The sequence below is a fragment of the Alexandromys fortis genome, unplaced genomic scaffold (genome assembly GCF_014885135.2).
Source record: "Alexandromys fortis isolate MF-2015 unplaced genomic scaffold, M_Fortis_MF-2015_v1.1 scaffold_39, whole genome shotgun sequence".
NCBI classification, from domain to species: Eukaryota; Metazoa; Chordata; class Mammalia; order Rodentia; family Cricetidae; genus Alexandromys; species Alexandromys fortis.
In genome coordinates, this window is record NW_026067918.1 from 7470665 (window position 1) to 7497717 (window position 27053).

At 51.0% G+C, this 27053-nt stretch overlaps 2 protein-coding genes across 3 annotated transcripts in view; both read left to right on the top strand.

Moving 5' to 3' along the window:
- The first annotated feature begins 16848 nt into the window (after window positions 1–16848).
- Window positions 16849–21592, top strand: Rpl38 (ribosomal protein L38). Of its 2 annotated transcripts, none has more exons than XM_050140501.1 (5): window positions 16849–16901; window positions 17076–17109; window positions 17199–17259; window positions 21089–21211; window positions 21523–21592. In XM_050140501.1, the coding sequence occupies exons 2-5, from the start codon at window positions 17107–17109 to the stop codon at window positions 21546–21548; spliced, it is 213 nt and encodes a 70-aa protein (XP_049996458.1). In that variant the 5' UTR covers window positions 16849–16901; window positions 17076–17106; the 3' UTR covers window positions 21549–21592. The 2 variants fall into 2 exon arrangements, with proteins under 2 accessions (XP_049996458.1, XP_049996457.1); XM_050140500.1 differs by having other exon boundaries at window positions 16891–16942.
- A 4111-nt stretch (window positions 21593–25703) lies between these two features.
- The window catches only part of Ttyh2 (tweety family member 2), a 44557-nt gene continuing 43207 nt past the window's right edge, over window positions 25704–27053 (top strand). The window contains exon 1 of the mRNA XM_050140367.1: window positions 25704–25900. Within this exon, the coding sequence (XP_049996324.1) occupies window positions 25772–25900 (129 nt within the window). The 5' untranslated portion in view covers window positions 25704–25771. The remainder of the gene's footprint in view (window positions 25901–27053) is intronic.

Below are 27053 nucleotides of genomic sequence, written 5' to 3' on the forward strand. Positions count from 1 at the left end.
TCAGTTTGATATTGCCCCTGGATTCCAACAGCCATAGTCAAGTTTTCAGAGCCAGGCAAATCACTTCACTAGAAGAGGGAATTCCTGTGCCCCCCCAAATCAGATAGGAACATGAGTGGGCCAGGCTCTTTAGCATCCAGCAGACTGTCTCCTAGTCAGTCAACCTAGTCAGTACCACCTACATGATGGGTAGGGTGGATGGATGAATGAGCCAGCGAGTAAGTGGATGCCCTGATGGGTGTGTAGGTGAGTAAATGGGAGGGTAGGTGAGTAGACAGATGGAAAGATGATAGATAGATGGATGGATGGATGGATGGATGGATGGAAATATGGGTAGATAGATAGAGATGGGTAGATTGCTATTACAGGTGGATAAAGGGTGAATGGGTGGAGAAATGGATAGATTGATGTGGGTAGGTAGGATGGATGACAAGATACAGAGTAGATAGATGGGTGATGGGCAGGTGGATAGGTGGGTAAGCAGGTGATGGGTCAGTGGGTGTGATAGGTGGATAAATGGAAGGGCGTATCGATAGATAGGTATATGAAAGGAGAGATGAATAATCACACAGATAATAGATGGGTGCATGAATGGATGGTGGGCAAGCAGTGGATCAGTAAAGGGCAGAGGGTGGGTAGATGAACAGAAGAATAGATGTGTGGATGGGTGGGTGGATGAACGGAAGGATGGATGGAGGAACGGATGGATGGATGGATGGATGGATGGATGGATGGATGGATGGATGGATGGATGGATAGACAGGCAATAGATGGACGGATGGGTAAGGGATGGATGCTGTATGCATGGATAATGGGCAGGTGTATTACTTTCCTATTACCAAAGCAAAACACCAAAATCAAGACAACTTATAAAAGGAAGTGTTTAATTGGCCTTACGGTTTCAGAGGGTTAGAGCCCATGAAGCTGGAGTAACAGGAACAGCTGAGAGCACATAGCTTGAGCCACAAGAAGGCAGAGAGAGCTGAGTGGAAGTGGCGAGGGCTTTTGAAACCTCAAAGCCTGCCCCCAGTGGCACGCCTCCTCCAAAAAGCCACGCTTCCTAATCCTCAAGCAGTCTTACCAACTGAAGACCAAGCATTCAAATGTATAAGCCTCTGGGAGTCATTTTCATTCTAACTCCCACAGTGGATGATGGACGGACGGGTGGGTGAGGATTGGATGCAAGACACAGACGATCAGATTTCCTAAAACCGAACTCCCTTGGACTTGTCACAGGCCAGAAACAGCCACGTGTGACCCACCTTTCCCTGCTAAAACCCAGAGAGTGATGCAAGGTGAACCGACTTGAGCCCGCGGCTGCCTTCCTTCCCAGGTTACAAAGTGCCGGGGTCTCCCCAGGGCTGAGATTTGTAGTTCCTGGTTAAATGCTGGAGTTTAATGGGCATGCTGGGGAAATCCTCTTTGGCGAGAGGTAAATGTCTCCCCTACGCCCACAACAGTCATTACTTCTGTGGAACCATCTCTCACAAGCGTGCCCCAGGCTGGCAGGTAGGGAGAGGATCTGGACAAGGAAGCGAGCCTGGGAAGCTGATGCAGCTGGTGGAGGCTGAGGGCAGTTAGGTTGGCAGAGACCTCACAGTGTGAGAGCACTCGAGACAGGAAGATTACAGAGTTCAAGGCCGGTCTGGGCTACCTAGTGAGACCCATTTCAATAGCAACAATAGTAATAAATGAAGGGCTTAGGTCAGCTTGGAGTTTCTGAGGCCTCTGCATTATTTATTGACTGTTTCTGGTTTTGTTTATAGTTGGTTGAATTTTTATTTTATTTTTAAAGGTGTGTGTGTGTGTGTCCCCACATACGCCATGAAAAAATGTAGTCATTTCTCTCCTTCTAATGTGTGGAGCCTATGGATCAAATTCAGGCCATCAGAGCTGGCAGCAAACACCTTTACTCACCAGCCCAGTTGTTTGGTTTCAGGAAAGTCTCTCTTTGCGACCCTGACTGGTTTAGAACTCACTACATAGTAGACGAGGCTGACCTCAGACTTGGAGCAGCCTCCTGCCTTAACGTCTTCCATGCCGGAATTACATGTGCCACCAAGTCCATCTCTCTTGACATTTGGAGTCATAACGATCTCCATTTGGAGGCCCGTCCTGCATATTTTTATTTATTTTTCTTAAATATTGTGTGTGTGCGCGCACACACACACACACACGTGCGTGCATGTGTGCCCATGCATACACTATGGCACACATGAAGAACAGAAGACAACCTTCAGGAATCACCTGTGAGCCTGGGGACGAAACTCGGTTGCCAACTTGGCGACGGGAGGCTTTACCATCTCACTAACCCTCTTCTGTGTCTTATGACACACTGAGCATCGCCCCTGGGTCTCTACCTACAGGAAACCTCCTCCCCAGCTGCATCAATCAGAATGTCATCCAGGGGTCTGCGGAGACCGTCACAAAATTAGCCACCTCTCCAGCAACTGGTTCAAGCATGAGAACTATCCTGGCTCATCAAAAGGGTAACTGAAGGACATGGCTCTCAGGGGCAAGCTGGCCTAGATGGAGCCGGCAGCTCCAAAGGCCGTGCTGACCCAGCTCAGCACAGGTCAGGTGTCAGCGGTCCAGCGTCCAGGGAGCCTGCAACGCTGCAGGCAGAGACAATCTCTTCAGAGCCAGCCTCAGAGAGCTGTCCCCCTGCTCCGGTGAGATAAGAGGGAGCGCCTCCCCGCCACTGAGATCGGTTTTCAATTCAAATGATTAGCACTGTTTACTCAGACCCCGCAGATGTATAGGATCTATGCTAGCTGAAGTTTAAAGAATAAAAGGTGGGGGAGGGGGAACGATTCAGCCCAAATTGAAAAAGTCCCCCTGTAATTACGAGATTGGAGCATATTCACCGAGGGGATCAATAATGGGAAATCTAAGTGCCACTGTTTGCTGAGATTACAGTCTGGAATCGCTTCATCTTGGTTTTTAATTTTCTTTCTCCTTGGCTCATCACCACAGGATCCCAGCCTGAGAGGGGCGGGCAGTGGGGCTGGGCTACAGCAAGGAAGTCCACGGGCAGGGCTGACCTTCTGTAGGGAATATTTCTTGCTATGTAACTGATTGCCGTCCACTTAGCAGCTTAAAATGACCCACATTTATTAGCTCAGAGTTTCCCCCGGATCTGAGAGGAGCAGTGTCTCTGTCCCAGGTTCCCCCACACAAGGCTGAGCTTGGTGTCTCAGCCATGGCTGGGTCTTGCCTCAGGTTCAAGGACGCTCCTTCAGGTTGGCCAATTCACCCGTTTAAGGCTGTAGACTGGAGGCAGCTAGCTCCATTACCAGACTCTGGTTTCAAGCTCTTTAAATCCCTCACCTGATGTAGCCTGGCCCACCCAGGATCGCGTCCCTCTGACTCATTTGAAGTTCACCGTTTAGGGTCCTGAATGACACTTGCACAAACCCCTCTCTCTTCGCTATGTTTTATTTACTAGACTCAGAAGACATTTTGTTGTTGTTGTTGTTGCTGTAACAGACTCTCCCCACCTGGGCAAACTGTTAACAATGGAAGGTTATTTCACTCACAGCTCTGGAGGCTGGAAAACCCAAGAGCATGGCACCAGCCCCCAGAGAGAGCCCTCATGCTATGCCCCAACCCAGAAGAAGAGCAAGCGGAGATGGAGGAGGTTGGGGTTGGATCCATCCTGATTACACCATGGGTCCACCCCCTTCAATTTCTCCCATGCCCCCCCCACCTCCACTAGAATTTAGGATCTCTTCTTCGGTAATTATTATTGTTACACACACAGAGACACACAGAGCCTACAGAGTCCAATTCGTGTTCCTGTATAAGTGTGTTTAGAGCTGACTTCCTGAGATTAAATAGCCTATCAAGGCACTTGTCCCTGAGAAAACTGATTCTCCCTTTCCTGGCTACCACTGATTGCCTTCGCTCTTCATCTAGAGGTGACCTTGGGACATTTGCCTCATTCGTGTTGGCATGTCATCTGGTGTGGGCTCTCTCCAGAGTCCCCGCCCAGCGAATGGTCTCCCCCACAACTGAGATGTCTTCTCACATCCACTGTGATCTAGAGAACTCCTCACATGCATCCTCAGAGGTGAACATTAATCTAGAAAATCTCTCACAGCTATGCCCGGAGGCTTGCTTTCTACCGGATTCTCGACCCTGTCAAGTTGGTAACGCTAACCACCAGAGGGTATTTCTTTTGGATCTGAATGCTTGATTTCTCTTTCAGTAGTTTGGACATCATTCTTTAGCTTTTGAATGCTTTTCCAAACCCAGTATTTGGGGCTAAAGAGGTAGCTTACTTGGCAAAATGTTTGCGGAGTATATTCAAAGCTCTGGGTTTGGTTCCCAGCACTGTATAAACTAGTGGTGCATGCCTGCAGCCCCAGCTCTTGGAAGGTGGAGACAGGAGGATCAGGAGTTCAAGGTCATCCTTAGCTACTTCAAAACCAGCCTGAGATACTGAGCCCACGTCTTCTCTTTCATTCTTCCACTTACTTATTCACTACTTCAATTCATTCATTCATTCATCCCTTGGAAATTCTCTTCTGTGCCTTGCACAGCCCTGGGCTTATGGTCAACATTCAAAATTTGTCAAGAACGACACAGATGCTGCAAGCGAGTCACTCCCAACCCAGCAGGAAGGTCCCAAAGAAACACTGTCCAGATGCTGCGAGCCTACACAAAGGTCACTATGCCAGATGTGAGCCCTGCCCTTCCTGAGGCTCTGCTTGTGACTTGGGGAGGGCGTCCCCCACCTGAGTCAAGGAAAAACAAACTCCCAGAGCTAATGAACAGGAAAGGACTCTGGGAGCGCAGAATAGGGAGGGAGGCTTTGCCCTGTCCGTGGTGCTGACTCCCTGTAGCTGTCACCCCCTCTGTGCTGACCCTCAGGAGTGGGCAGGCAGGCACTCGGCTACACGTTTCATTTTTGTAACGACCTTCCTGTCTCCCTCCCAGTCCCGCTTGTCAGTCTGTGACCATTAAATTCCTCATTAGCAAACGAGATTTGGATGGGCTCATTAAGATGAGGGATAGCCCCGAGGTGCAATTGGCTGGGGGTGAGCGGGACTGCGTCTTCGCCTTCTTTATTTTTCTGCTTTCTTTATTAAAAAAATAATAATGCATCCTACTTCCTGAGCACTGGGCTCCGTGTCACTGCCAGACCCAAACAGTCTCCCAGTTCTTCAGAGGACCAGCTTACAGGGCAGGGAGGGGACAGCCAGGCAACAAACAGCAAGAGCTGCTGACTCATGCGATCCCCAAAGTCATCCACTCAGAGCCCAGACTGTTGTTCCCTTATTAAAGCTCAGTCTTGAATGCGGTGTTTCAGCGCCTTCCTTGCCTCTCCATCCTCTGCTCCCATCTCTCCCACACAGTCCCAAGCTCGCTGTGGCTCCCACCAGTTCCTGAGAGCTTCCCAACACTGAGTGTTCATGCCACGGGGATCCTCTAGTGTTGCAGGTAAAGGCTTCTATCACAAGCTGGACTCAGGGCTGGGGATGTAGCTCAGTTGGTATAGTGATTGCCTCGCTTGCCTGAAGCCCAGGGTTCGATCCCAGCACTGCATAAACTTGGCTTAGTGGCACATAGCTATAACCACAGTACTTAAGAGGTAGAGGCAGGATCAAGATTACCCTCGACTACATGGGGAGTTTCCTACCAGTCTGTGATACATGAGACCCTGTATCTCATGAGGAGGAGGAGGAGGAGGAGGAGGAGGAGGAGGAGGAGGAAGAAGAAGAAGAAGAAGAAGAAGAAGAAGAAGAAGAAGAAGAAGAAGAAGAAGAAGAAGAAGAAGAAGAAGAAGAAGAAAAGAAAAGAAAGTGGAAATGGAAGCCACCACAGCAGACCTCAAGCAGCTGCCAACACCCACTGAAGCTGAAGGCCCCTGAGATGCATTTCCAGGCTTCTGTCTCTCAGGGCTACACTTCCATATGCTGGCTTTGTGCTTTCTCATGGTCCCTCCTTCTGTCTGGAGGGCCTCCAGTCACCTGTTAAGCCCTGCCAGGACTCCACTACATAGGATTCTATGCCCAAGCAGAACCCCTCAACCTCCTGTCCATCAAAAACATGTATCTCTTTCCTCAAAGGAAATAAGAGCCAGTTTGTTCTGGAACCAAATATGAATAACCATGGCCTGGGAGCACAGATTTCAGCTACCCCAAATATCATGCTCTGTAAAGAGTCGTGAATCAAGACACTTGGGGATAAGGAGAGATGGCTCAGTGGTTAAGGGTGCTTGCCGCTCAATCATGAGAACCTGAGTTCAGATCCCAGCGCACACACTGGGCAGACCACAGTGCCTGCAACTCCAGCTACAGGGAATCTGATGTCCTCTTCTGTCTCCACCTGCATTCATGCATACACACATGCATACACTCACACAGACACAGCCAGACACACATAGACACAGTCATACACTCACATACACAGACACAGCATACACACGGGGGGCATACACACACAGAGACACAGGCACACACTCATATAGACACAGACATATACACTGACACAGAGAATATACTCATATAGACACAGACATATACACTTACACAGAGAATATACTCATATAGACACAGACATATACACTTACACAGACATGCACACAGACACAGGCACACACTCATATAGACACAGACATATACACTGACACAGAGAATATACTCATATAGACACAGACATATACACTGACACAGAGAATATACTCATATAGACACAGACATATACACTTACACAGACATGCACACAGACACAGGCACACACTCATATAGACACAGACATATACACTGACACAGAGAATATACTCATATAGACACAGACATATACACTCACACAGAGAATATACTCATATAGACACAGACATATACACTTACACAGACATGCACACAGACACAGGCACACACTCATATAGACACAGACATATACACTGACACAGAGAATATACTCATATAGACACAGACATATACACTCACACAGAGAATATACTCATATAGACACAGACATATACACTTACACAGACATGCACACAGACACAGGCACACACTCATATAGACACAGACATATACACTGACACAGAGAATATACTCATATAGACACAGACATATACACTCACACAGAGAATATACTCATATAGACACAGACATATACACTTACACAGAGAATATACTCATATAGACACAGACATATACACTTACACAGAGAATATACTCATATAGACACAGACACACTCACACAGACACAGGCATGCACACAGACATAGGCACACACTCAAATAGACACAAGCATACACTTACACAGAGAATACATTCGCTTGGACAAAGGTATATACACTCACAGACATACACACTCACACAGACACAGTCATACACAGAGAGAGAGACACACACAGGCATACACATGCACATAAGTAAAATAAAGTAAGTTTCAGTGTCTACTTGAGCCTCAGACACGATTTGATGACATTCTTGGCCTTTGGATTGGTGGAAATAGTGGGTCTGTTCATATATTCTGAAATTATAACCAAGCAGTCACAATCAGATCATACACAGAGGTGAGCAATAAATGGCTCTGTAGAAAGTTTAAGATGAATCTGGCTCTAAACCTGTAACATTCCAGTCCTCTACAGTCAGCCAGCCTTGGAAGATGTTTTCTATGGCTGTAGCTTTTTTCCAGAAACTTCAGTCCACATTCCTCTCCTACGTTAGGGGCCATTTAGTCATCATTTTCTTCTTCTTCTTCTTCTTCTTCTTCTTCTTCTTCTTCTTCTTCTTCTTCTTCTTCTTCTTCTTCTTCTTCTTCTTCTTCCTCTTCTTCCTCTTCTTCCTCTTCCTCTTCTTCTTTCTTCTCCCCCTTATCCCTCTTCTTCTATCAAGTCAAAACAGCTAAAGGAGAAGTGAGACCATGTGGAAAGGGAGGTAGGAAGCGGCCACCTAAGTGCCACATGAAGCAGGGCAGAAAGTCCTTCTCATTTCCCTGGGTCTAGGAAGTCAGCCAGAAGCCACTCTGGCTTGTCTGTATACACCCCACTTCAGTGCCACATGTAAACGCCTCCCTTTTCTGTCCATCCTGTCCCTTCTGTCCTTTCTGTCCCAGCAAGCTTCCTCCCAGGTCTGACGTGACTCCAGGCAGACTTGCATACTCAACCCCTCTTCAAACCCTACCTTGCCCCCCTTCTCCAAAGCTGAAGCCAATTGTACAACTGACTGCAGCCGCTCTCTGTGGAAGCCTGGCTGAATATTTTGCCCAGGGTCATTATTACCAGTCAGCTGCAGCAGTCGTGAGCCATTAATAGCAGGCGGCCTGTCGGAGACTTCTGAAAGGGGGGGCTCCGCACAAGACTGTAGGAAAGAGTTGACAGAGACTTGTCTGGCCAGCATCTAGCATTCTTCCTCCTCCGCTGCCTTCTATCCCTGCCTCTCCTCAGTCCTCATACTGTCTCCTAAAGACACAGACCATAGGGATGGATAGGAGCCACCTAGACCTAACCACTGAGTGCTTCTGAAGGCAAGTAGAGGGGAGGGTGGGGCAGAGACATAGCCCTCACTTGGACTGGACTCTAGAGGACAGGTCAGGGTCACTCCTTGATTCTCCAAAGGCTTTGCAATTTCTGTGACCCAGGAACAGGGCAGGGCTGATGTTCTTTGTAGAACAGGTGGCAATGACACCTGCTGACCATGGAGACCACTGGCAGTGAAGTGGGCCCTGACTGGCAAGCAGATACAGGTGCCCCATCCTGCATCCCATCGAGACAAGTCTGGATTCATGTGGATTGTTTTTCTCCTCCTGAGCACAGGAAGAGAGAAGCCACATAAACTGTGGGGTCTTGGCTTGCAGGGCTGTATTCTTACTGTGTCTCCTTCTTCCCAGGCTGGGTTCTCCCTGCAGCACCCCTGTGGCTGAACACACGCTCAGAGGCAGGTCTCTGTGCACAGGCCTGCGCCACCTCTATGCTGCTCATACGCCCTGCAGCCTCCGTTTCCAGCTGGGTACCCCAGCTCGCTGGCTCGCTCTCTCTCTCTCTCTCTCTCTCTCTCTCTCTCTCTCTCTCTCTCTCTCTCTCAGCTCCACACCTTGGAGGCATTGCAGCGCTCTGGTAATTGCTTTTGGAAACTTGGTCACCAGTGGTAATTGGTAGAACCTGTCTTGGGCACTGTTGTGCAAGGAAGCAACACTGGGCCTGTCTTTCTCTGGATGAAGAGGGCAGCGTAGCTGTGCAGGAGGCAGCAGCAGGCTGCGCTGTGCCCCCTAGGAGCCAGAGAGCCAGCCAGAGCGTTCCTCTGTCTGTGATATCTACCAAGAACTGAAAAACCAGCCTGGGAGAGAGGGATGGGAGGGAGAGGGATGGGAGAAGGAGGGGAAATGGGGAAGAGGGAGATGGGGGAAGGGGAGATGGGGGAGCAAGGGCTAGTAAGAAGAGCTCAAATAAAGGACAGTACCTCAGAGAGCCAGCTTAAGCCTGGGGAGGGGGTTGTTTTCTCTGCCTTGGGACCAGCAACACACTGTTCTAGCCCAAGTCAACACTCCATGACTCTTTTGGGTTTCATTAATGTGACCTTCTAGCAAGAAATGGTAAGGGGGGGGGGGTAAGAGAATGAACCAAGAGTGATCCCTCCCCAGCTCTCTCCCTAGGGAGTAACCTGGGCTGAGGTCCCACTTCCTTGAGGACTGTAAGAAATCTGGGGAGTAACCTAGGCTCTCTTTCAGGAGTAGCCTAGACTAAGGTCCCACTCGCCTTCTGGTCCATAAGAACACAGTAAGAAGCCAGGACCACCCGAACCTCCCCATAGTGCCCAGTAGTGAGAGGTTTGAGGGAGGGCCCGAAGCAGAGCTGGGGTGTGCTCACTGGTGGAGGGCCTCCCGGGTGAAGGAAGAGCAGACAACTAGCAGTCCTGACCCATGGGCTGAGGCAGATGAGGCAGAGAGGGGAACTGGATGGCCTGACCCAGCAGAGTGGGGGGGTGCTCTGAGACCCATGCCTGCGAGCCACAGGATAAGCCTAAACCTTGGGGAACAAGAGCTCTTCCGAAGCATCAGGAGCCGAGTGGCCCCACACAGACACACAGAAATCCTGCCCACCCCTATATCCTGGCACATGTACGCACGCTCCAGCAAAGCAAGAAGCACTACCCTCCCGCCCCTCCTCCTGAGGGTCCAATCAGAGGATGACAAGCCACTGACCAGCCGCCATCAGCCTCTCCCAGGGACTCCTGCCAGGCAGAGGGACCTGCAACCTGCAACTGATGGGACGCTGGACGTCTTCCTGTCACTCATGCCAGAAGATGCTCTCTACACCTTGTGATGGATGGACTTTAATTTCCTGGGCCCCTCAGTTGTGCCTCTGCTTTGCTCCGGCCTGTCAGGGTGTATGTCTCCTGGCCTCCTGCGCCCTTCTCCTTTCCCTGTGGTTTAATTTGAAGCATCCGTCTGGAGCATCCCAGGGTGGGGACGGTGGCAGGACTGAATGCATTAACTGCTGACAGCTCTATTGATTGTCTCTCCCACGCTGCATAATGCAAGATATATACACGCTGATAGGCCGGCCCCTGCCCTGCTCTCTGAGGGGATGGTGCCCTTTCTCTTTCCTCTCCAACGTCCCCCCTCCACCCTGGCACATGTTGATATATAGGAGGGGTGCCTGTCCCTTGTGCTCAAGATGGATTCTCCTCGGCCCCAATATTACTTTCCTTGCTGCTGGGAGACCAGTCCAATCTGTCCTTTTTACAGGAGGAGATTGGATGCTGGGGATGCAGTTTTAAGGGGGAAAGAAGCCTAGGCAGCGAGGCAGGGGAATTGAGGAAGCTTCATCTGTCAATGCCGACTCTGCACCCCCGGTGGAGGAGACTCCTGAGGCTTCCCAGGGTCCCTGCTGCCTCACCAAGGCCAGGCAAAGGAGGGGGCTCACTCTGTAGCCTACCTCCTCCAGCACCTGCCTAGGACTCACTCACCTTGCGAACAGCCACAGCGCCACCTGCTGCCCTGAAGAGGCCCCGTGTCCCTTGGGTCTCCCGACCTCTCAAAAGCAAGGGTATTGCAATATAACACTTAACCCACAAGTGTCTGGAGCGGGCTGGCACAGGGCAGGTATGTACAGCCCTCCTTGAAAGAACCCACGGGCACAGATTCCTGGAGACTAACTAGCCAAACTCTAGTGGGAACTCGGACCGCCTGTCTCCAGGAGCAGAGTGTCATCTTCCCGCCTGGATTAAAGTCACTCTGATGGCTCCTTTGCTCTTGTCCTCAGGCATGGCAGATGCCGCATTCTGGAAGGAAGGAGCTGGGTGGATTCTCAGGACAAAGCGACCCTCCCAGGTCTAAACATCCCCAGCCTGGATGAATCATCCCACGAAGGGTGCTTCTGGCCCATATGGTATGAAGAATTCTCCCATGTGGCCCCTGGTTCATCTCTGCCTTCACTGCTAGTCTCTGGGTTTCCTGAGGTGGGAACACAGGTTAAATACACAGCAGAAATACACAGCGGAGAGGTGACCAACACAGGACCTGACTTGGCTTGGGAAAATGTTCCCTCTCAGGCGCCTTCACAGTGAATTTGGGGCATATTTTTGCCTCCTCCCATCTACCTATTCCATACAGGCACAGACTTCCACGTGGAAGTTAATCTGGTCAAGCACTGGGCTAAGAACAACTCTGACGCAGGCCCAGGGCAGAGGCCGAACTCAGTGCAGCAACCTTCTGATCTCCCGGAGAAAGTCTTTGACCTCCTAGGCTATATGTAAATAGAAGAGCCGGGCAGTGGTGGCACACACCATTAATTCCAGCACTCCGGAGACAGAGCCAGGCAGATCTCTGTGAGTTTGAGGCCAGCCTCACCTACAAAGGGAGTTCCAGGACAGCCAGGACTATTTTACAGAGAAACCCTATCTCAAAACAAAATAACAAAAGAAAAAAAAGTAAATACAAGAAAGGGCAGCAGAGTGCAAAGACCTGGTTCTGAAGTCAGGCATGGTGGTTATCCCAGCACCTAAGATGCTGAGGCAGGAGGATTGCTGGGAGTCTGAAAAACAGCTTGAAGTACATAGCCAGTGCCAGGTTGAGTCAAGGCTACTTAACCAGACCCTGACTCAAATACAAAACAAAACAATAATAGTGGTCTGGGCTCAGAAATAAACAACCTGGTCCAGGGACTGGGGTGTCACCAACCATTAGCAGAAGCTTGTCTGCCGAGCACGTGCCAGGGTCTGGGTTCCAGCCCTAGTAGCAAAATGCGGGGGGTGGGGGGGTGGATTCAGAATGGAGTCTTCTTGAAAATAAAAAAATATTCTCTTGGCTTTGTCCCGCTAGGCCTGGAGACTTCCAACCAAACCTGATTCGGCCCTGCAGGAACATCTGGCAGTGTGTGGTCATTCTTATTCGTCCGGATTGTGCAGGTCCAACATCAACTGGGCAGACAAGGGTTGCTGCGAAAATCCCCCAGCATTCCAGACAGCCTCACCCTCAGCCCCAGAAACAAGGATCTGGTCAGGAAACGGTCATCAGACGTGCTGAATTCTGGGCTGAAGCTGTGGCTCAGTTGGTAAAGTGCTTGCCTAGCACACGTGAAGCCCTGGGTTTGACTCCCAGCACTGCATAAACTTGGTGTGATGTTGTCTGTCTGCAATCCCAGTACTCAGGAGGTGGGCCAGGGGATGAAAATTTCGAGGTTACCCTCTGCTACATAGTAAGTTTGAGGACAGCCTGGAATGTATATATTTTTTTCTAGCCATTTTTTTCTGACACTTGGCTCAACAGCTGATGCGTGCCTGCTTCCCATGGCCCCCTATGTGTCTTGAAGACTCTGTGAGGGATGGGAAGGGGTGTACGCAGCACCCCATTTAGGCTTCCCATTGTAGATCTCTAAAAGCACAGCCCCTATCTCCTCCCCATCCTCCTCTCGTTTCTGATCCCCATCCACTCTTCCAGGTAGCCGCCAAACTCAGAGAACCCCAAGCTCTCCCCACCCTGAGCGTCGGGGAGGTTTATGGACAGCTCCCACAGGACAGGCTTAAAGGCCAGCTATGCGGGGCGACCCAAGGCACAGGCCTCCTGGGGGTTTCCTGGAGACTAAGTGTGCAGGTGAAGCAAGCACTCCTCGGGGTATGAAATGCTGCACCAGTCACATCCACAATTCATAAGCCTGAGAATTGGGTTTTGAGCCAGAGGGCAGATTCCTTGCCAGTCAGTCTCCAGTTGCAGCCTCAGCACCCTCCTGTGATGACGAGGGGACACTGTACCCACAGCCCAGACAGCCAGAGAGGGAGCCAGGATGCCTGGGGACCTTGCCTCTCCCCACCACACACACACACACACATACACACACACACAGGCTTAGTAATCAGAAGCCAGGATTTCTCTAGCACAAGTGGGAATCGGGAGAATCAATTCCGCTTTGACCACACATTCCCAGGGAACCCCAGATTCCCCTGACTGCAGGCTAACCATTCCCGCTGTCCTTCCCACTGGGAGCCCTTCCATCAAGCACTTTGTCCCAGCCAGATGCCAGGCAGTCTTCTCAGCTCCTTCAGATCACACTATAAAAGACACTACCTCTCTGCCCACCTGAGTGGGGTGCCAGGTCTCTGCCCCACTCTGGTGCCTATGAACACTGACAAGAAAAATTCAAATGGATGGGCCTTCAGGGGTCCCATGACAGGGGTTGGGGGGAGGCTCTAGGTCCCTGCTTTTCCCTACAGCAGGCCCTTCGAGGGCCAGATCCAAGCCCAGCAGGCAGATGAAGGCAAGAAGGGTGTAAGACCAGAAAATAGTCCCCAGGTCTGACTCACTCCCAGCTCCAGTCCCCCAACAGCGCTGCCTGAAAGCCCCTCCCAGGCCCTTCTACCCGCATTTCTGGTTCTCCAGAGTGTCTTAGCTTCCAGCCTGGGACTGTTGTCCACCCTCCAGGCTTCACAGAGTGGCCCTGACAAGCAAAGTGAACCCCACTCTGGGCAGCTGTCAAGCCCGAGCCCTCCTCTCCTGAAGGAGCCCCCATTATCGGCTCCCATCACACCCATGTTTGAAAAGCATGGGAGCTATGGGCACAGGTCTTGCACGAGGGAGTGGCTCCAGCCCTTTCCCTTCTGAGTCCTATGCCACATCCTGACACCTGAGGCTCTGTCATGGAACCTGAGAAGTCCCCCCCCTCTGGGCACCAGTTCTGCCCTTCAGTAGCCTTGGTGTATTTTGTTATTTGTTTCCCCTGGGGATCTGGAGAAGATCTCGGTCCTTGAACAAATTTGTCTTCCTGCTTGTTACTACGCATCTACGTTCTTCTTAAATCACAAAACTCAAGTGGGCCAGCATCTGTCTCTCCGGGACGGCTGCCAGTGGGAAGCGCAGCCCCTCCTCCTGCCCACATCGTCACCATAGGATTGGTCCAGCAGGAACTGAGGCACCAGCTAGTCACTTAAAACATATTGTGTGTCCCTACTGTGTGCTAGGCACTGCTTGGAGTGCCTGAATCTCTACTTTTACCTGTCCCTTCCTGTCTACTTCTTATGCCCTCACCTTCCCTCTTTCTGTCCCTTCCTACAGTGAATGCTTTCAAATGTCACGTCCGGCTTGAGAATCCGCCAAAGTCAGCATTAAGCACTTACTGTATACATGAGTATCACATTCAAGAGCTGCCTACAGAAAGTTCTACCCTATTCTTGCCCTCCAACAAACTCTGCACAAATGCAAGAAGCACTTAGCCCTGCCAGTTGGTAGAGCGCTCGCCCAGCACGCAGGAGTCCGGAATTCAGTCATTAGCATCAGCCATAATGGCTTGCACCTGTACTGCCAGCACTGTGGAGGCAGTGGCGGGAAGCTCAGAAACTCAAGCAGGTCATCCTCTGCTACACAGGGAGCCCAGCTTTGGCTACAAGATATCCTGTCCTCCCTCCCCCAAAAAAGGCTGGGTGGTGGTGGTGGTAACACATGCCTTTAATCCCCCCGCCCTGCACTCAGAAGGCAGACTCAGGAGATCTCTGTGAGCTCAACGTCAGCACGGTCTACAGAGTGTGCAATAGCAAGAGCTAGTGCAAAATAAAGAGAGCCTGTCTTAAAAAAACAGGTGACCCACACCACTGCCACAAGGCTTATACAGAAGTGGCAAGGTGTGACATCAGAGCTAAAGGTCTGCCCCAAGTAGAGATGGGACAGGCTATGAAGGGACGGCAAAGAAATGCCTGCAGACCAGAAACAACCAGCAAGTTAAGAGGCCCTAGGTTTGACTGAGAAGACAGTTTCTTGAGGAGCAGGGAGACAGAAAAAAACATAAAGGCCTCTGCCCAGGAGAAAGGCTGGTGGCAAAGCTGGGCACAGAATTGTGGGTGCCCTGGATCAGGACCAAGCAGGCATGATTCTCAGATTATATCTGGCCCTCAGGCATCTCACCCAAAACCCACCAGCTTCCCAAACAGACAGGTTTTCAGTTCTGAAACACAGTTCTGTTCTTGAAAAAGACTCTTGTGCAATTATAGTTTTTCTGCCCTGTATCACCGGGAGGCAGGAACTCCACCAGAATTCCTTCATCCAAAGGGAGGGAAGGAGGGAAGGAGGAGAGAGAGAGGTGCTGAGTCCCAAATAAAACTCCTGGCAAGTGCGCTTCCTCCTCTGAGGGGGCCGCTCCACAGTAATAAGTACAAGGCAATTACATTCTGTTGTGAGATTATTAAATTGGGGGGATACAAACATAATAAAATGGAGACATTTGTACAGAGTTGGAAATAAAATAAAAGTGGATAAAATAAAATCAATAGCCAAAGTTTCCCAAAGCCTACCCTCTAAGCTATTGTCGAATCAGGGCTAACTGCTAAGGAAGTTAGTGCCAGGAGGAGAAGGGAGCAGAGAGAAACCCAGGGGGCAAAGGGAATGCAGCCTTCCCAGAGCTGCCACTTCCTTATATATCTCAAGACATGATGGGTGGTGGGAGCTGGGCTGAAGAATCTGGCCAGTGTAGGTGCAATTCTTGGCTTGGGCAAGGGTCTCAAGATGCAATAAGGGGGGCTACTTTCGGTTACCCCGGTGATTGCAGAAATTCTGCCCTGCCTGTTCAAGTGAAAGACACAAGCGAAAGTCTCTTCGGAATGTCTTAATCTCTGCCAGCCCTGTTACCGCATCTCAAAAACAAAAACAAACAAACAAACAAAAAGTCAATCACTAGCCCTGGGGGCACTGGCTGCGTTTCCAGAACACCCTGCGTTCTATTCCCAGCCCCTATGGAGCAGTTCACAGTTGTTTCTAACTCCAGTTCCAGGGATCCGATGATGCCCTCTTCTGGCCTCCACGGACACTGCATGCGTGTGATGCACAGATAGATGTGCAATCGAAACAGACATAAAATAAAAATAAAATGTTAAAAAAAAAAAGATTGGGCAGTGGTGGCGCACAGCTTTAATCCCAGCCCTCGGGAGGCAGAAGTAGGTGGATCTTTGTGGGTTCGAGGCCAGCCTGGTCTACAGAACGAGTTCCAGGACAGCCAGAGCTACACATACACATTTTCGAGACAGGGTTTCTCCGAGACAGGGTTTCTCTTTAGCTTTGGAGCCTGTCCTGAAAGACCAGGCTGGCCTCGGATTTACAGAGATCCGCTTGTCTCTGCTTCCCGAGTGCTGGGATTAAAGGCGTGCGCCGCCACCACCGGCCACAAAAAATAAAAATAAAAATTGAAAGGTGGGTGACCTGCAGACGGAATAAGGGGGGCGGCGGATGAAGGAGAGAGGATGAGGAGGGAGGTGAGGAGTGGACCTGGCAGCCGGGCCGTTAAGAAACGGAACTACTAATCTGAACCACAAGAGGGCAGAGCAGATGAAATGGAAAGTATGAACGCATAAATGGTTCTTGGCCCCTTGCAGACACTGTACTCAATTTCCTCTGTTGGGCGGGCTTAACCGCCCGGAAGCGGAAGCCTCGCTCTTTTTCCGTTCCCTTCGGTTCTGGCCGCTGTGAGTCTTTGGGGTAGTCGGGGACGGGGGTTAAATCCGAGGTAATCCGCAGCCGGGTAGGGCTTGGGGAGCTCGGGTCTGCGGGGAGCGCGCGAGGGAGGAGGAGGGAGTGCGGCGGAGCGGGGTGGGGAGGCAGGCTCGCAGCCGGCTAACGCGGAGGTCTGCTCCCCACAGGTACGGTCTCCAGCGCCGAGCGCCCGTCGCCATGGTGAGTCCGGGACGAGGGACCCGGGCGGGCTTGAGCGTCCCCAGGATGCTGGTGTCCCCCGACCTCACTCTGTTTCTCCTGTGTTGCAGCCTCGGAAAATTGAGGAAATCAAGGACTTCCTGCTCACGGCCCGGCGGAAGGATGCCAAATGTGAGTGGGTTTCCAGAAGGCTTGGGATGGCGCGGGGGAGATCGGGCGCCTCTAGAAAGCAGATTCTCCCGGGAAAGCGTGGGGACACGTATGGTCGCCACCGCCTGTTCTGCACGGTGGACCAACCACACACGTGATCTCAGCGCGCTCTCTTTAAGTACCTTGCCGAACTCAGGGTAGAGACAGGAGGATACCTGTGAGTTAGAGGCCAGCCAGGGCTGCCTAGTGAGGCCTTGTCCCAAAACAGAAGCGTCATCCACGTGTAACAGCCCCCCAGTTTTCAAATAAAGGGGGAAAGTAATGAATCGGAAGCCTGAGCCAGTGTAAAGTGGCCCGTGCCGGTACAATCGCCGGAGGCAGAGGTCAGAGGATTTAGCATCCACGACCATGCTTGGCCTACGTGGAGGGATCCAAAATCGGGGATGGGGGCGTAGTGGACGACTAGTCCAGCGTGCAGGAAGCCAGACGGCGCGCGCAGGCGCTTGGGAGGCAGAGATAAAAGGACGGGAAAATTCAAGGTTCTCCAAGGCTACATTGTCTCAAAAACGGGTAACTGAAGTAAGCAGTTTGTCAGCTCCTGCTGGTTTTGTATTGTTCTTTTATACATAAGGAGGGGATTGCCCCATTTAAAGGATGTTTGGGAGGATGTGTCTAATAAAAGATCCTGGGTGGCATTATCTCACATAACAGGGGGATTGCCCCATTTAAAGGATGTTTGGGAGGATGTGTCTAATAAAAGATCCTGGGTGGCATTATCTCACATAACAGGAAGAGAGGAGTATTTTTCTGCTGTGTGAGATAACCCTGTGTGGCTTCCTTTTCCTCTCGGATACCTCTTTAAAACATCCAGATCGGAATGGAAGCAGAACAGTTGGGCCGTCCTGTTAGGTCGGACAGGAAAAGCCCTTGAATGAGCTGCAGGGGTCTTAGGTGTTCCCTCTTATTCCAAACAGTCCGTTGCCTTTGATCTGCTGCCGTGTGGGCTGGTGGCCACCAGTCCTTCCCACCGGTGGGAAGGATGTCTCCCGCCGGGAATCAGCCGGTGTTTGCTTGTGTTTTCCATCTGGACACTACCTTCTGTGTCCCAGCTCTGTTGTAGGTGATGTTGTTTTCCTTCCGTGAGCACAGGACCAGGTTTGAGGTTGTGCCTCTGGGCTGTTGAAGACATCTCAGCAGACCCATCAAGTTCCTGCACGTGTTAAGAAATTGAATTAAGTGTACTTGTTTAGAGGTCTGTTTTTGAGCCTGGTTTCTGGTGGGTTTTGTTTTTAGGAACGGGCTGTGTGGGCCCTAAGTACTCACTTTGTAGCCCAGGCTGACCTCAGATCTAGACCTCGGGGGTCCTTTCTCAGTCTCCCAAGTGTGAGGATTTGTTATGTTCGTTTTGCATTTCTCTTTATTGCATATGTATGCACTGGTGGCGGTCAGGAGACAACTTGCAGGAGTTGGTTCCCCTACTGGGTGGGTCTCAGGAACTAAACTCAAGCCCCTGGATTTGGCGGCAGATACCTTTATCCACTCAACTGTCTCACTGGTGTCTCTTTGAGCTTGAACTGCCTCTGTCTCCCAAGTGTTGGTATTACAGATCAGCGGTCCCACTGTGGGGGGACCACACTGAGTTCATGGACATGGGGTTGCTTGCACAATTTCAACCTGGTTCTGCATTTATTTCTTTTGGGTATTGACCCAGAAGTGGAATTGCTGTATCATGCATGGTATGGCTGGCCTTAAATTAATGCTGGGGGCCAGAGGGTCTGCAAGCATCTACTTAGCACTCCTGAGGCCCTGGGTTCACTTCCCAGCACTGGGTAAATGGCATGGTCGAGCACCCCTGTAACCTCAGCACTTCTGGCAGGCACAGAAGGATCAGGAGCATTCAAGGTTCTCCTCGGCCACACAGTGAATTCAGGACCTGCCCAGCTACATGAGACCCTGTCTGAAAAACTCGGTCACATCCAGAAATACTTAACTTAAATTTTGGGGCTGCAGTAGCTGCCAGAGGCAGTGCAGCAAAGCTGTGGTCTTGGTGTCTGGACCTGGTATAAAAAAGTCAGTGTAGCTAGTGCCTTGAGCAGGCTCTGAGCCCCAGTGCTTCCTGTGAAATGCCCTGTCTCAGGAACAGTTACACTGATCCTGTGCCGCTAGTCTTTGAAGCATGAGGCGCTTCGTGGCTTTTATAGCTGGGAATTGTAGGTAGTATCTGAAAGGTTTGCAAGGAACTTGGAGCCGGGGATTTGACAAGTACCCAGAATGGCCACTCTAGGAAGCAGATGCATGCTGTGCATTTGGAAATGTCTCCACTTTGAAACACAACCAGTATGGTTTGGATTTGAGTGCAACTGGAACTTGTCTGAGCTGAAGTCACAAGATTATTGTGCAGTACAGGACCAGGAAACTGGGACTGGAGAGATGGATTAAGAGTTAAGAGCCCTGACCAGGTGGTGGTGCATGCTTTTAATCCCAATAGAGGCAGATCTCTGAAGATGTCTGAATTCCAGGACAGTCAGAGCTGTTACACAGAGAAAAGGGGGGTGGGGGGGTTAATGGCCCTTAATGTTCTTGCAGTTTGGTTCCCAGCATCCTTGGACTCCAGGCACTTGCATTCACATGCCCGTGCCTTACACAGATACACACATTTACATATAATTACAGAGTTAATAGGGGTTGGGGGGCAGGTAGAGACAGGGTTTCTCTACAGGGCTCTTCCTGTCTTGGAATTTATTCTGTAGATCAGGCTAGCCTCAAACTCAAGAGATCCACCTGCCTCTGCCTCCTAAGTCTGGGATTAAGGGAGTGCACCACCACCCCGAAAGAATTTTTTAAGAGCCACATTCCATAAAAATTCAGGAGAAGCTTCCCTGCACACTGAAATAGAGTACCCTAAAGGGGCTGTGCGTGTCCACAGTATTCCTGTGTGCAGGGTGCTACGTTTCCAGAAGTGGAGTGCTACAAGGGTGTTAATTCCAGGAGACTATCCCTTTAAAGGGTTGTCGTGGGTTATTTTAGAGTGTTCCGAGATGCTGTGTTTAGGGTGCCAAGTGTGGATTTCGTGTGCATGCGCAATGAATTGAGTAAGCTCCAAGACCCAATAGGTATATAGAGGAAAATGTAGCTTTCCAGTATGGTCAGCGTTTGAAGTCTGGGAAAGAACAAGGAAGTGGGAGCTTGTTCGGCTGTCTGACCAGTTGTGGCCATTCGTTCTGTACCACTGACAGGAATGTAAGGCACATGACCTGTGTGGTTCTCTACCGGTTATTTTTTCTTTAATATTTTTTTATTTTTTTAAAATATTTATTTGTTATGTATACAATATTCTGTCTTTGTGTATGTTTGCAGGCCAGAAGCGGGCACCAGACCTCATTCCAGATGGTTGTGAGCCACCACGTGGTTGCTGGGATTTGAACTCAGGACCTTTGGAAGAGCAGACACTGCTCTTAACCACTGAGCCATCTCTCCAGCCCTCTACCAGTTCTTTTTTGGTTTTTCGAGACAGGGTTTCTCTGTGGCTTTGGAGCCTGTCCTGGAACTAGATCTGTAGACCAGGCTGGTCTTGAACTCACAGAGATCCACCTGCCTCCGCCTCCCGAGTGCTGTGATTAAAGGCGTGCGCCACCATCGCCCGGCTTACCAGTTCTTTTTTAAGATGTATTTATTACACGTGCCTACACGGCAGAAGAGGGCACCACATTTCATTGCAGATGGTAAAAGCCGCCATGGTTTGTAGTTGGGAATTGAACTCAGGATCTCTGGAAGAGTAGCCAGTGCTCTTAACTGCTGAGCCATCTCTCCAGGCCCTCAGCTTCATCCTTCATTCTGGTCTCTTTGGCAGCTGTCAAGATCAAGAAGAACAAGGATAATGTGAAGTTCAAGGTTCGCTGCAGCAGGTACCTTTACACCCTGGTCATCACAGACAAGGAGAAAGCCGAGAAGCTGAAACAGTCCCTGCCCCCTGGTAAGTAAGCCTGAGACAGTGGTTGGTGAAGGTGGCCAGGTCCCTGCTTCATCAGGTCATCCCCAGGATTAGGAGAACCACTTTGTTGGGGGGGTGTTTGCTTTCGCTGTGATCGGTGCTGGAGCATGGTTGTGATTCTGTCTGATCCCCTAAAATAGCCTCCTTGTCCCTAGGCAGTTTATAGTTAATTTAATCCTCACAAGCCCCTACTCGGGGATAATCCCAAGTTTGCAGAGGGAGGAGCCTGTGAGATGCAGTGGGCTAGGTCTGCGGGGACCCTTTGTGTCAACCATCTTTCTTTCTTTCCCCAGGCTTGGCAGTAAAGGAGCTGAAATGAAGCAGACCTCTGTGTTTGACTATTAAAAACTCTAAAAAATCGTATGTGTCCTCAGTCTTTAATGGGAAGTGATGTCGCTGTGGTAGAAGGCAGTGTATGCTCCTAGGGCTGGAAAGTGGTCTGTGGGACGGGTTACCTCCTGTAGTAATTGTAGGCTGAGCAGTGTGCCCATCCTCCTTGAATGTTCGCCCTTGGAATATCCCCTGGGTGCACTGGAAAAAAGTGTTCCCACTGTGAGACTTGGGAAAGTCGGGGGTCAGTGGGGTGAATGCAGGACAGAATCTGGGGGGGGTCTACCATGAACAGCCTGGGAGCAGGAAGAAGTGGGGCTCCAATGCCTCCGGGCATTGCATTGTACACAGTGCACATACATGCAAGCAAGCAAAATGACACTTTTTTTTTTTGAGTAGGTAGACAATTTTCAAGAATTTTCAAAAAACGGCAAAGTTAACTATTCTGTCCAGCAAAGTGGCTTTGAACCACACTGGGTTCACCACCAGGTGGCACCCTATTACAGTAATGTGAATGAGCCCCATAACTGGTGGGGGGGGCTGTTGGATATAAGCTCCCAGGCTGGCATGAATCTCATCCTGCCTCCACCTGAGTGCAGTGTAGGTGAGGTGAGTGCCTACCCTATTTAATGCGCTAAGGTTGTTGGTTCTTTCTCTGCTCTTAAAAAGTGTGGTACAGCAGAGGGTTATTGAATACTTCAGTAGGTTATAACGGAAGTGATGTGCTTGCTGGAGAGTTTGCGGGCGCTGTGAGCTCATGGAAGATGGTTTTGTTTATCCCGGGAATGGGTGGGACGGGATAGAACCCGCGGTGTTAACGGATTCTAGGGCAGTTTACAGCTTTGGCTTTTTTGTTTGTTTGCAGCATATTTCTCAAAGACTCCCTGGCTCCTAGGAGCCTGACAGGATTTGTCTGGCATTGTGGTCCGCTGAAGGCGCCTTTTCATGCTGTGCCTCCTACCTTGGCAAGCCTGAATCACGTAGGGTGCTTCTGTGGTCCAGGCTGGCTCTAGAGACTCAATGATGCCTTTGTGCCCTCAGGTGGCAGTGCACCCTGCTAAGGTTCCAGCTAGTGTTTGTCAGTGTAGGGTGTACTGAGCTCTGCAGTGGTTGGCTTCCCCTCACCTCTGCCTCGGTATGCTGGGAGCAGCTAGATGCTCAGCGGACTCTGGTCTTCTGAGCTCCACACGGTGGCCATGCCATAACCCTGAGGGAAAGCTCAGAAACTGGCTGCTGCAGTACAAATCCTCTGACTCTGCACCAGGCTCAAAATCATAAAAGTTACTATTTGGGGACATGAGCAGTATTATCCTGGGGTCACTGAGGACAGGTATGCAGGACACTGGGCAGCACCTCAGGATTTTCTGGCTGAAGGGGCTTGCTGTATCAGGTTCAGAGGCTGAGGGCTTATTTGCCCCTTACTTGCTTCAACCAGCCTCATTTCCCGTCTATTCCCTTTTCTCTACTTCCTATTTTTTATTTGGCACAGGGTAAAGGGGTTTTCTCCTGAGGCCCTCCCACATTGCCTGGGCTGCCCTGAGCTTGTGACCCTCCACTTCCTGAGTGCTGCAATCTCAGGCCCATGGGCATAGGTCACCATGCCAGCTGTTTCTGTATAATTTACATGTATCAGAATACACTTGTGATCTCAGTACCTGGGAAACAGGCAGGATGGCCACATGCTCAAAGTCAGCCTAGGCTACCTAACAAGACCCTGTCTTAGTAGAAAAAGGGAGCCAGGTGTGCACACCTTTAATCCCAGAACTCTAAGAGGCAGGCAGGTCTGTGAGTTTGAGGTCAGTCTGATCTATAGAGTGAGTTCTAGCACAGTCATGGGTGTTACTGAGAAACCCTCAAGGTAGGGGGGATAAAGATGGAAAGAAACAGACTCACCCTTCTGGGTGTAGATCTACGAATCTTTGGGGGTTTTGTTTTGTTTGATAAGGTTTCTCTGTAGCTTTGCTGCCTATCCTGGAACTAGCTCTTGTACACCAGGCTGGCCTCGAACTCAGAGATCCCGAGTGCTGGGATTAAAGGCGTGCGCCGCCACCACCTATGAATCTTTTTTTTTTATTTTTTTATTTATTTTTTTTTAAATATTTATTATGTATACAATGTTCTGTCTGTGTGATGCCTGCAGGCCAGAAGAGGGCACCAGACCTCATTACAGATGGTTGTGAGCCACCATGTGGTTGCTGGGAATTGAACTCAGGACCTTTGGAAGAGCAGGCAATGCTCTTAACCGCTGAGCCATCTCTCCAGCCCCCCACCTATGAATCTTAACCTCTGCTCAATTGCACAGAATATTTCCAGCTGCTCATCCTGTCATTGTCTGTGCTCCAGGTTTTCCCTGTCTGAATTCCCTTTCTCCCTTACCTACTTGTCCCTGATCCCACAAGATTCTCATCTGCCACTCCTGAGACACACCGCCTGAGACACAACTCCCCTTTCACTTGTCCTCTCAGGCATTCCCAAACTCCATCCCCGCCCCCCAAACATGCCAATGTAGGGTTCTGAAACACTGGGAATCTTCATGAGTAAGAGGTTTAAAACCTCCCCTACTGGGGACTGGAGAGATGGCTCAGGTTAAGCAATTCCCAGCAACCACATGGTGGCTCACAGCCATCTTTAATGAGATTTGCTGCCCTCTTCTGGCCTGCATGCACACAGGCAAGCAGGACACTGCATAATAATAAATCTTTAACCAGATTCAGCAACTACAGGATGGAGCGATGGTGAGGAGGGGCCCCAAGTGGCTGGGCAGAGCAGGACGGAGCAAGGGCGTCTGTTCTGTTTCAAGATGCCACGAGAGTCTGTTAATGGTTCTCAAGAATTTAAGTATAAAATAGGGATAAACACTCAAACTGACACAGACTGAGTGTTAGACATAACCTCTGATCAGGCTGCCTTTGCCGCTTGTTCTGTCCAGGGGTGAAGAACAAGCCACCCGCACCGCTCCAACCAGTGTGGGACCGTTTCCCTCAGTTTTTAAACTATCACATCCACAGACAAGACCAGGCCATGGGGTTCGTAATCCCCAAAAGCCATTGGCTAAAGGGATCGAGATCCCACAACTGTTCTCCCGCCAAGCAGTACATGTGTCCCTCGCCATTTCCAGGACACGAGCAGCACCTAGTGGACTCTCCAAGCTAGACCCTCCGGGGTCTCCTCTGCTTACAGCGCCAAGCGGCCTCCAGCTGACTACCCAGCACTGTTCCCAACCAAGCTTGACCCAGATTTGACCCTTTGGCCACCTCACAGGTGTCCCGCTGACCCTTACCTGCCCACCACCTGCCTCTGTTTTTGTTTCTTTCAAGACAGAGTTTCTCTGTACTGTAGCTTTGGAGCCTGTTCTAGAACTAGCTCTTGTAGACCAGGCTGGCCTCACAGAGATCTGCCCACCTCTGCCTCCCAAGTGCTGGGATTAAACGCATGTGCCAGATAGTAACCAAAAGAGAGAGACACAAGATGTGCCCAAAACCCTGAGTTCTAACCCCAACTGCAGTAAACAATCTGGGTATGGGTGGCACACACCTTTAATCCCAGGCAGAGGCATTTGATTACAAGGTTAGCCTAGTCTATGTTCCAGGGCTGCCTGCACTACGTAGTGAGACGTGGTCTAGGAAAGAAAATAATGGAAGGATGAATTTAGGACTAACCCAGCCTCCTAGGCCAAAATTACTAATTATATGTCCACTGGCCACTTTGTGGTCTTTTTCCTCTCTCTCTCTCTCTCTCTCTCTCTCTCTCTCTCTCTCTCTCTCTCTTTCTCTCCTTTTTAAAGATAGGGCTCACATAGCCTAGGCTGGCCTTCAACTCACTACCAACCTGAGGATGATCTTTGAACTCATGGTCTTTTTCACCTTCCCATCCTAAGGCATTCACCATCAAATGTCCACAATCTTGCTGTGCTTGCAAGGCCTCACAGTTTAGGGACTGACATTCACTTCTCTTCACACCTTTTTCGCCCATCGGATCAGTGGACGCTTTGGGGTCTAATTTCTGGAGCGGGTGTGTGTGTGCAGGAAGGGGTCCTGAAGGAGAGACCAGCCAGGGCCTAGCACAAGAGCCTTGTGCAGGGCGGGGCGTGTCCTAGCCTTGGGCTGGACTTGGGGCGGGGCCGAGGCGGGGCGGGACCCGATCGCGTCCAGAGCCGGGTGGTAGTAGCGGCCGTGGCACTTGCAGCGGACCGGCTGCAGCTTGTCCAAAGCCATGCCGGCGGCGCGCGTGGAGTACATCGCGCCCTGGTGGGTTGTGTGGCTGCACAGCGTCCCGCACCTCGGCCTGCGCCTGCAGCGGGTGGACAGCACCTTCAGCCCCGGCGACGAGACTTACCAGGAGGTAAGTCCACGCGTCGCAGATCTGAGCCACTGAAAGAGACCCTCAGAGAGGGAGCCAGAGCTGGTCTGATCGCGCCCAGGTCCCTGCTCCAACCTCTCGCCTCAGCAGCCCGCGTCTCCGCGCGTCTCAGACCCCCTCGGACCTCAGTTTAGTGCCCTCCGCTCTCCTGAGGCCCTTGTCCGGAACGCTAGTCCTGGCTGGGAACCTCGGGATACAGAGAGCTGGAAAGACGGGAGTTAGAGTGCCCAGAGGAAGAGAGGAAAGGCGCGGAGGCTGCGCCCAGGAGGCGGGGGCTGACCCACCCGGAGACTGACGGTGGGGGTGGGGCATCTGAGTCAGGGTGACCGGCTGCCGAGGTGGGTGAGCAGGGGTTCCCCCGAAGTTCCCTTCCGAAGACTACAACAGCAGACGCTTTTTCTCCGGGTCCTGACGGCCTGAGAGAAGTTTAGACAGAAACTGACTTGAACGTCCAGAGTCCTTAGTGCTCCTTTCCCCAGCCCCAGCTGCCAATACTTCTGCCTCTTCCCTTCTCAAAGGCAGCGGTACTAGTCACCACTAACCTCTTGGACGCTAAGAACCCAAAGTTGTTTGTGTCAAGGAAGGAAGGGGGCTTCACCTCGTCTCAGACATCCTGCAACTGTCCTGTCTGTTCTGGCATCCCTACACCCTCTAGGCTCTGAAATTCCAAGGTCTTGCTTGGTTCCTGTGCCAGCTACGCTCTGTACTTCTGAGTTGTCCCTGATAAACAGGGCCTTCCCGCTGCGGGCTTGGTGGGCAGGTCCAGGCTTCTGATCCCCCTTCCAGACCCAGCTACAGTCTCTCTCAGCCCGTCTCAGCCGCGGTCAAACCCACAGCGGCCTCAGCGGCCCCTGAGTCAGTTCCCTCACGAGGTCAAAGATTCAGGGGTTGGGGCAACCTGGGAAGAGGGCCATTATCAGTTCAGAGCTCTGTGCCCATGTCGGACTTGGACCTCTACCAGCAGTGGCTAGGCACCATCTCCTGATCGCCGTTGTGGGGCAGTCTGACCGAGCAGAGCCTCTCTAGCCTGTACCCACGAGTGGCTTATTTGCCCTCCCAGACAATCCTCATTCTGAGGCCAGGGGCTCCTGATCCCTGTGCTATGCACTGCCCACGAGCCAGTACCAGGGAGTCT

Coding starts and splice junctions, on each gene's coding strand:
- Rpl38 (XM_050140501.1), top strand. Junction 17,260..21,088: donor CCGGCGGAAGGATGCCAAAT/GTGAGTGGGTTT, acceptor TCTCTTTGGCAG/CTGTCAAGATCAAGAAGAAC. Junction 21,212..21,522: donor GAAACAGTCCCTGCCCCCTG/GTAAGTAAGCCT, acceptor TTCTTTCCCCAG/GCTTGGCAGTAAAGGAGCTG.